Source organism: Poecilia latipinna, unplaced genomic scaffold (assembly GCF_001443285.1).
Source record: "Poecilia latipinna isolate Pla-1442-1.1 unplaced genomic scaffold, P_latipinna-1.0 Scaffold2133, whole genome shotgun sequence".
NCBI classification, from domain to species: domain Eukaryota; kingdom Metazoa; phylum Chordata; class Actinopteri; order Cyprinodontiformes; family Poeciliidae; genus Poecilia; species Poecilia latipinna.
Window position 1 is genome coordinate 24,421 of NW_015114749.1, and position 10,137 is coordinate 34,557.

Genomic DNA, 10,137 nt, shown 5'->3' on the forward strand with positions numbered 1-10,137 from the left:
TCAAATGGAACCCCAATAGAAACATTTTTCAGAGAATTGACCAGTTTGTTCTGGAGCATCTCTTCTAATGCAGCCCTGGGCAAACGCCCATATAGCCCTTATATATTTAAAGAAAAGAAAAAAAAACGTCTCTGCTCGTATCTTGCATGCATCTTTGGACATGCATGTTTGTTTAGACATGCATGTTTGTTTGGACATGCATGTTTGTTTTCTTTGCTAAAGACAGCCTTGCAAGTGTTATGCGTTCTTACACTATTGCCCTGTATCTGATTTAGTTCCGTGTGTAAACAACATTCACAGTGTACCGACTCTATCGGGGCTGCTTCAGGACAGAAAAATTAGATTTGTGCGACTTTAAAGTGGATCAGTGTTTTGTAATGATCCCCTCTTCTTTTTTTTTTTCCTCCCTCTGTGCGCCTGCCTATTATTAGCTACGGAGGCCTTACAGTAAGTGCAAGTTGGCTCCATGACGGTCAGAGCTGCAGCTCTGCAAGCAGCGGCACATTTCAGAGCAGCGGTCGGGCTCCTTGCACTGCGGTCGCCTTTATATGCACTGATCCAGAGGGGCTTTTCACCTAAACGTCAGCGCTCGGTCGGCTATTTTCCAAGCCTCGGTCGGATCTCCTTGCCCCGAAGATGAAGCAGAACACGAGCAGCCGTCAGGTGCGAGCCGCATCCGATGGAGCCACGCTTTCCGACTCGCTCATCGACCAACCTAATGCAGCACTTCCTTTTGTTGCGGTAAGGAGGGCTCGTACGGCATTTGGTATGGCAGCGGAATCAAACTGGTTTTAATCCTTTATCATTGGTTTTGCGCTGGAGTCGCACGGAGCCGGATAAACAGGCTCAGGAGTCAGTGACGGGGCGTTACATAACGTGTAATGCAGCAAAGCCTCATGACTAGTTTGTCTCGGTGGTGGAGGGACAGTCCGCTCCTCATGGTAGGAAATCAACTACTTTATTCTCCTTCTAATATCTGGTGGCGGAGGATGCGAACCGAGAGACTATTTGCATTGTGAATTATGTGTAATATCCGACCTTATAAAAATGATTAATTAATTTGAGAGTTGCGCAGTGTAGTGTTTGCTATTGCAGGAAGGGCATGTTGTAGAGCAATATTTCAGGCGGTGGATCTTCACAGAGGCCCACCTTAAGGTCAAATTGTTATGTGTCTGTGTGTTAATACATTTGAGTCAAGCAGGGCTGCAGCTTGTGTTGCTCATAGGGAGCCTGTTTTATGAATGAAACGAGCTAGTGACTTAAATAGCAAGAAAGCAGCCTTCCTTTTAATTCTGGAAGTGGGGCATTGCATGCATAAGAAATTTTCAGTTTTTGCTAAAATAAATAAATGCCAGGAATCAGTCTTTGGAATGACCAAGAGTCAGCCCAAAGACCCAAGATGCTTGAAGAAGAGGATTACTCCTGACCCGGAGTCTAGGCAGCTGAGGTAGTATGAGGGGGGACTCACTTCATTCAGAAAATGGCAGTGTGATATATTAAATATTGATGACCTTTGGCTGCTAATTCTCACAGTTTGGTAAAAAAATATATATATATTCTGAGATTTAACATTTAAACCAAGGAACCCCTTTACCGCTAGGGGCCGGTGTCTTGCAGAGTTTGAAAGTTTCATCTTGTCTGAAATAGATAAATGAGTCGGAAAGCCTGGCTGGGAAAGTAATTGTTCCATTAGAGCAAGGATGCATCTAAAGGAGCTGACACTTCTCTGTGACATTCTAAATCTAGTGAATTTGGACAGAGGATATTTCTTATAAAGCTGGACGTTTTGCTATGACAGAACTGACATTAAAATGGCATCACTATTTCCTCGATGGATTTACATTTTCAATATTTTCCAATAGTCATGGAATTTGTAGAGAGCTAAAAAAGAGAGAGATTGTTTATGCTTTCCAGCAAAAGTTTCGCTGTGTGTTGCTTTTAAAGACCGGGATAAACAAAGCGTCCTCTCTGTTTGTCTGCCGGTCACTTTAAGAATCAGTGACGGGAAACTTGTGAATGAGCACAGGGAAGTCACGAGACCTTTCATTGATAGCTCTGCAGGCTGACTGAGCAGTGCAGATGAAAAACAGAGTGAGAGCTCCTATACCATGCAGGATGCCATAGACTTCTGGATCTGAAAGCAGTGTTTTGTTTACGGTTTTGTAATTTCCTCAGGTCCCAGTTGACAGATACTGATATGGACTATGAGAGGCCAAACGTTGAAACTATCAAGTGTGTGGTGGTGGGAGACAATGCAGTTGGAAAGACCCGCCTTATCTGCGCCCGGGCCTGCAATGCCACACTCACTCAGTACCAGTTACTCGCTACGCATGTGCCCACAGTTTGGGCAATCGATCAGTACAGAGTATGCCAAGAGGTAAGTAGGAATGATAAACATTGTTGCAAAATAGCACATCGTAAGTGCCTGTTGTGCTTTGTCTAATTTCCAAAAATGTATGAACATTCATGCTTTGTTGCTGCTCAGGTGTTGGAGCGCTCCAGAGATGTAGTGGATGATGTGAGTGTGTCTCTCCGGCTATGGGATACTTTTGGAGATCATCACAAGGACCGGCGTTTTGCATACGGCAGGTGAGGAACTGCTAAAGGCGATGTTGGTGGGACTCATCCATCACAACTAACCAAAATAATTGTGGCATGTTCAGGTCTGATGTTGTGGTGCTGTGCTTCTCCATCGCCAACCCCAACTCTCTGTACCATGTAAAGACCATGTGGTACCCTGAGATCAAGCACTTCTGTCCCCGCGCTCCTGTCATCTTGGTAGGGTGCCAGCTGGACCTGCGCTATGCAGATCTGGAGGCAGTCAACAGGGCACGGAGGCCTTTGGCCAGGTACTGAGACTTAATGTTACAATGTTTCTTTGAATGCAAGCTTTTCCTATCAAAGAGATACAAATGAAACCAGATATGTGCATATACTGCATAAAAAGTCATCTAACCTTATGGCAAACTATTGTTGGGAGTTTGTGGAAAAATGCTCAAAACGTGTGCTCAAAATGTGTAAACTGCAATTCCTGCTTCTGAATTTGAATAGCAAAGTAATAAAAAAGAAACCGTCTTTTTATTCTGACAATTAAACAAAACAGAAATTATCCATGTAATGCTAATTTACCTAAAACAGGAAAAGTTTAATGTCAGATAGTGAGGAAAAACAGTCATTTTGTTTGTTTTATCAGTAAATAAATCCGATTTTGGTTTCCCTCCTCTCCAATGGTCTTTTTCTCCTCATTTTCAGACCTATAAAATCCAACGAGATTCTTCCACCAGAGAGAGGAAGGGAGGTAGCCAAAGAGCTGGGCGTCCCGTATTATGAAACCAGTGTCGTTGCTCAGTTTGGTGTCAAGGACGTCTTTGACAACGCCATCCGAGCTGCTCTCATCTCTCGCCGCCATCTGCAGTTTTGGAAATCTCACCTCAGAAATGTCCAGCGGCCTCTACTCCAAGCGCCCTTCCTCCCCCCGAAGCCTCCCCCGCCTATCATCACTGTGCCACCTCCCCCCTCCACCACAGAAGAGCACCCGGCCAGCCTGCTGGAGGACCCGCACTGTGCTGATGTCATCCTGGTCCTACAGGAGCGACAGAAAATCTTTGCACACAAGATATACTTGGCAACATCCTCCTCAAAGTTTTATGACCTCTTCAGTATGGACACGCAAAATGAGGAGACTGAACAGCCCCCGCGTGGCCCCCTCTCTGGCAGAGAGCTGCTGATGCGTGCTGCTAGCTTCGATGTTTGCGAGAGCAGCGACGACGGAGACAGGGCCAACCTGCGGGCGTGCACGAGCGACGGCACCTTGAAGGGCTCTGAGGGCGCCCGGCGCGGCAGGCTGCTCTCCTCATGGAGTCGAGCCTTCGTCAGCATTCAGGAGGAGCTGGTGGACGACCCTGTGACGTACACCCCCAGATTCATGACCGTCGTCCACATGGACCTGTCCATCCAGCTCGGACCTTTTCGAGCAGTGCTTCGCTACCTGTACACCGGTCAGCTGGACGAGAATGAGAAGGAACTCATGCAGATTGCGCACATCGCTGAGCTGCTGGAGGTCTTTGATCTGCGGATGATGGTGGCGAACATACTTAACAACGAAGCCTTCATGAACCAGGAAATCACCAAAGCCTTCCATGTACGCCGCACAAACAGAGTAAAAGAGTGCTTGGCTAAAGGCACCTTTTCTGGTGAGAGAACTTTGTTATATTTGCTTCCTCACTGCATTTGACACAGTTATGACTAAGGGCTTACCAGTGTTTCCCTATTGATGCTGCAGATGTGGTATTCAAGCTCGACGATGGGACAATCATGGCCCACAAGCCTTTGCTCATCTCTAGTTGTGACTGGATGGCAGCTATGTTTGGTGGACCTTTCGTTGAGAGCTGCACCAAAGAGGTGAGCCAAGGATAGACTGCATATCAGATGTTCTTTAAAGCTAGTAAACACTTTTCTGTTAAGACAAAATGAAATCATTGTTTTTACCGTTCAAATAAATTGCTCTGCTCTTGTGGAGTCCAGATTGTCAGATTTCTGTTAAGAAAGCCTTAGTAAACAAATATGAAAACCAAGATAAGTCAGGAAGAAAGTTGTGAAGAAGTTCAAAGATGGTTTAAGTTATAAAAAAAATATCCCAGCACTTTTTAGAACAGTACCCAATCCATAATCTAAAGAGTTAAAAATGGACAAGTTGGGAAAGAAGAGCATTATTTGAGAGCAATTATTAGTTGTGAAGTCCATTAATGACATTAATAGGAAAGTGGGAAGAAGAAAACCAGTGTTGACAGAAAGAGATAAGAAACCCTGTTAATAGTGTGATGCCAACGTTGCAGATGACACAGCAAACATGTGGAAGAAGGGGGTTTGATGAGACTAAAATTTAGCTTACAAAAGACGATGTGTCATAACAGCTAACATTAAACATCACCAACCAAGTAAGATGAGACTAAATATGAGGCTATCCTGGAATGAAGTTTCTGAAAGCTTGCAGCAGTCTTTGTTCTGGTCTGGTTGGAGGACAACAACAGTAAACAAAGAGTCTGCCACAACAGATGAGAGTACATTCATGTGTTAAAATGGTCTAATCAAAGTCTAGAGCATTTGCTTTTCATAGGTGCTTTCCAGTCTGCCTAACTTGAGCTATCTTCCAAACAAGAACAAGTTATTGACTTAGTGGGGGTGGATATGAAATCCACAAAACTCAGAATTTTAATTGGAAGTGAAGTTTCAAATCATGTAATTTTCTTTCGACTTATTGTACACAATTGTATATTGTGTATATTAAAGTTCCAGTAAAATACATTAAGTTTTTAATGCCTTTAAACTTTTTGTAAGATGGCAAAAAGTTTAAAGGATCTACATACTTTTGTAAGGCACGGCAGGCTGACTTTAGCAGCACTCCACTGGGGAGCTGAGGGATAATTCAATTAGGGGACTCTAACTCTGGTTTAATACTATTAAACTGGCTTTGTGATCCAGACATACTGTAAATCTGTGTGGGAGATACAGTGTGTGTTTTCACTCCAAAGTATAGTGATTTACTAAAAGAAGAAGAAAAACTTTTCAAAGCAAAGATTATATTTCTTAAATCTATTTTTAGATGCACTGACCAATAATCAGCTTTAAGACAGTTTAATTAATGGGATACTTCTCATTTTTGCTTGTGTCACTGCTGCTGCAGGTAAATACATTACATAGTTAAACCCAAAATTATTCATACTTGTGGAAGATTTAGATTTACATCAATATTTATTTATTTATTCATTTATTCATTTATTTATTTATTTATTTATTTATTTATTTATTTATTTATTTATTTATTTATTTACCTAGAAGTTTGTATCTGATGGAAAACCAGATATGCATCTCAAATGATAATAAATCAAAGTAAAAGGAGTGTCTGTTTTGAGAATACAATAATAATGGCATGTCAAAAATTATATAAAGCCTTCTAAAAATGGTATGAACAATGTTTGGCCAATCTATAACATTAAAAAGTTGCTTTTTTTCCAGTTTAATTACTCAAATGGAAATCAGTCTTTTCATATATTTTCTAGGGATCCTGTATTATCCTTATGCATATAGACATTTATTTTTGAGGCTAAACTGAAAAAGCTTTGCATATTGCATTGTGTTATTTTTCTTTTTTCTGCATTAGTGCATCATCTGTAGCCATTTCCTGTGTGAACCATTATCTTAGCTCCTATTTCTTTAAGCATTACTCCTTGAAAGGGCCAGTTAGATTTCTGCATAGAGTGAGAAAAAGCCTGTTTCTCACTCTTAGTCCATTTAGAAGAGACAGAATCTCTATAGCAGGGTTCCCCAAACTCCGCCCCGCAGGCCAGATCTGGCCCGCCACGTCATTTGATCTGGCCCCCTGAACAATGCCGGATCTGGCCTGCCTCCTCATACCAGAGAGCATTCAGTGTTTTTTTTTCATATATTGTATTTTCTGGTTTATATGTGGATTTTTCTTCATCCACTCCACCAGGGGGCTCTTGAGCAGATGTGAAACTAACTTTCCCTCAATGGAATATATACTAGTCAGTCCCAGTCACCGTTTCACTCACGGTTTTTTCCATTTGCATTCTGGGTAAAAATCTATCTAAAAGCGCGAATGTGTCGTCGCGCCCCCACTCCCCCGTGGACAAGAATTTTCTAAGGTTTCTTTCTCCAAAAACTAAGACCGGTCCCCGACCAGAGAAAGTAACAGCTACGTGGCCCTCGCAGGAAAAAGTTTGGGGAGCCCTGCTCTATAGACATTCTGTCTATAGAGATATTAGGAGAAATAAGTCCTCTCATAGCAGATGAGCTTCTGGAATTTACAAATCGGCAGAAAATCTGAGCTCGTAAGTAACTCCCCGCCCCATCTTTCTATTTGTAAGGTGCTGCTTCCCAACACGACCCGGAGCTGCATGCGAGCCGTGCTGGAGTATCTCTACATGGGCAGATTCTGCTCTCGGTCGGACTTGGATGCAATGGAGCTCATTGTTCTTGCCAACCGTCTTTGCCTGCCCCACCTGGTCGCTCTCACAGGTATCGCATTTGCTGTTGCTTATTTCCCTGCACTGGATCGTATCAGAAATAAAGCTGCATGCTTTTTAATTGGTCTCAGACTCTGAAGCGTGTTTCTTTTCAGAACTCTACACAGTAACAGTTCTGACGGAGTCGGCGATGATGGGGACGGATATCGATGGCGATGTGCTGATATACTTGGATATGGCCCAGGTGTGCTCAAGAAACTACTACCAAGAAAAAAAGCATTTACTTTACATCAGTTTCATGAAAAAATGAATACAAAATTTAATTAACTACTGAAAGTCTTTCAAGAAGCAGTTCAGATTATCTATAGCACCATATGGAGAAATATGTTGCAACATTCAAGTGTATTTTCAAAATTGAGGATATTTATTCTAATCAGAGGTCAAAAATCTCAGTTTTTAGCTAGAACAACTGACACTGCACTAAAATAACAATCTGACTTTGAATGTTGACAGTTCCACGGAGCCCAGCAGCTGACTGGATGGTGCTTGCACCACATCTGCACCAACTACAACAGTGTCTGCCGCAAGTTTCCACGTGAAATGAAGGCAAAGTCCACAGGTGCCACATTTAGACTGTGCTAAGATTCTGCTGTTGTCATTGTTTTTCTCATTCTTAACTTGGATTCTGGCACAAATGACTGCAAAGAATGAAGCTGCTGAGATTAATATCTTATTTTCTAAAGTCCTTCATTAAAACTAAATATTTTTTCAACTTTTAGGATAACTTGAAACCATCTTCTTAAAAAATCGCTCTACTGAAAATGTAAATTATTAATAAAAATGTATTCTGATGCAGAGAACCAAGACTACTTTGAGAAACATCGCTGGCCACCAGTTTGGTACTTGAAGGAAGACGACCACTACCAAAGAGCACGCAAAGAGCGTGAAAAAGAGGATTACCTGTACCAGAGACGGCAATGTAAACGCAAGTGGCTCTTCTGGAACCTTCCTTCCTCCCCAAACTCAAACTCACCCTCTGGATCATCTGCCATTATTTGACCAGGTGGTAAGGGCGGGGTCCAGTCTGGAGTCCATCTGTATGTTTGCAAATTGTAAAGGACACAATAGAAGACAAGCGCTGATAGCTTGGTATACTCCAAACATTCAGGCAGACTGTTTATCCCCCTGCCTCTGTGGGCATACGCTCCAGGTTTGCAAAGTCAGCTCAGAGTTGTGAATAAATTTAAAAGTATTACTCCTTACAATTTCAGACAAACCTCCGTGGTATAAACCGTCTTGACTTATGGCACAGTGGAACAAGTGCGAAGATCAGATCTCGTGGATTGCTAAATATGCCCTTATTAGAATTTTAAGTTTAATAAATACAAATTTGTCGGCACAGAACTTTCAACCTGCGGCTATAAATAAATACCAATAACCTGAGCTGACAACTAAGTGCTGCTTACCAGCTGTGACAACCAGCAATTCAACAGTAACTCAAGTCTCAGAGATAAAACACTTTGCCCTCAAGTGGTTGTACAATCTGTCAGATCGCATGTTGATCCTGATTTCAAACTGGAGATAACAAAAGTACGGCTTGTCTGGAAAGAGCAAACTACAGTAATTCATTTGGAAGTTTCTATGACGATCATGTCTACAAAAAAAAAAAAAACAACCACACAAAAACTTCTATTCCTGTTATTTTTGTATGTTTGTTTAACTTTGCAGAATTTGTACAATAAGCTTGCACAGCTTAACCTGGTATCTCTTGACACACATACCACCTACATATGGTGATCTTTTGGTCTGTGGCTTTTTGCCACAAAAGGGCTTAAGTTCACATGAATGGATACAGTGTCATCTGACACAAAGGCTTCCTGCTTCGAATTGCTCCGTTCTTTCAATTGCCCCTGAATGCAGCTATCACCACTGCTATTCTAAACAGGTTTGCTCAACGTGGATTAATAGCACACATGTTCAACTACATGTCTCCATAAAATAGTCCTGTCATTTTGACTGCTGTCATCCTAAAAAGCAACAGATAATGTATTAATCATCAGAGCTGAAGTGATTGTATTGTTACTGTATTGTTGTCTGTGGTGGGAACTTGTTTTTAAGAGATTTGCCCCTTTGAGGGTGATTGGTTATTTGAAATCTGTACATGGCAGAGTCGGTGGGTGTCGGTCGGCGTGTTAACTTACTACTGGATGATCTAATCCCTGCCCTTCAACATCACCACAAGCTCTTTCTGAACTCCAGAGAGAAACATATGAACTTCCAGCGGCAGCATACTGCTGAGCAGCATTAGACTGTATCATGCTATGTCAAGACAGGCTGCAGAGGAGACAAAACCAAGACATTTAAGGTCGCTCAATTCAGTTTGTGACTATCAAAGCATCTTTCTGGATTTGTTTTGCACACCTTGCTGTATGTCATTTTCAAGATTGTCATCTACTGTTGCTCTTGATTGTATGATGGGCTGCAGAATGTTTCAGATTTGCAGGCATGGTGCTCAGAGAGGATGGGTAGTACTGTAAATTGTATTAAATATCAGATAAACTCTAATGTACTGCTGTTAACCAATATTGTGCACTGCTGGCAGTGAGCAAAATCTTACTGTATTACTCAGTAAAACTGAAAATAGACTTATGGAAATAGTTTTTAGTTACTGTGCAGCTATTTACATGATGTTTGAAATAACTGAATACTTATTGTGCTGACTTCCAGCTACATCTGTTACATACTTTACTGTACATGCAAATTATAGGCAGGTAAATTTAACAATGGATTATACTGTATGTAAAATAGAGTTTCAAAGTAAAGTAGATATTCACATATATGAATTATATCATGAAAATGTACGTTACATCCTGAAATCATGCTCTGGTTGTACGAAAACAGACTTTTCATTGCAGCATTAGCTTACATAGTGTCAATTTAAAAAAAAAAAAAGTTTTCTTTAATATTGTATGCTATTGTTTGTTCTTTTGACTGACTGGACATGAAGGATCTAGCAAAAGTCTTTGTACCGCTTTCACCTTTTCACATGTCACGTTGCGACAGGCTTTAAGATATTTTATTGGTATTTCATCCGACAGGCAGCATGACGGTGTCTTTGAGGTGGGAAGAAACTGTCAAAATTCTTCACAAC

The 10,137-nt window shown here is 41.5% G+C and overlaps 1 protein-coding gene across 2 annotated transcripts; it reads left to right on the forward strand.

Annotated features, from left to right (window-relative positions):
- The first annotated feature begins 224 nt into the window (after positions 1 to 224).
- rhobtb2a (Rho related BTB domain containing 2a) lies at positions 225 to 9,891 on the forward strand. 2 transcript variants are annotated; one of them, XM_015017365.1, is made up of 10 exons: positions 225 to 741; positions 2,176 to 2,377; positions 2,486 to 2,589; positions 2,664 to 2,849; positions 3,253 to 4,193; positions 4,283 to 4,401; positions 6,888 to 7,038; positions 7,142 to 7,230; positions 7,500 to 7,605; positions 7,843 to 9,891. In XM_015017365.1, exons 1-10 carry the CDS (start codon positions 680 to 682, stop codon positions 8,043 to 8,045), a joined length of 2,163 nt encoding a protein of 720 aa, XP_014872851.1. In that variant the 5' UTR covers positions 225 to 679; the 3' UTR covers positions 8,046 to 9,891. The 2 variants fall into 2 exon arrangements, with proteins under 2 accessions (XP_014872851.1, XP_014872852.1); XM_015017366.1 differs by lacking the exon at positions 225 to 741 and adding an exon at positions 749 to 941.
- The last annotated feature ends 246 nt before the right edge of the window (positions 9,892 to 10,137 follow it).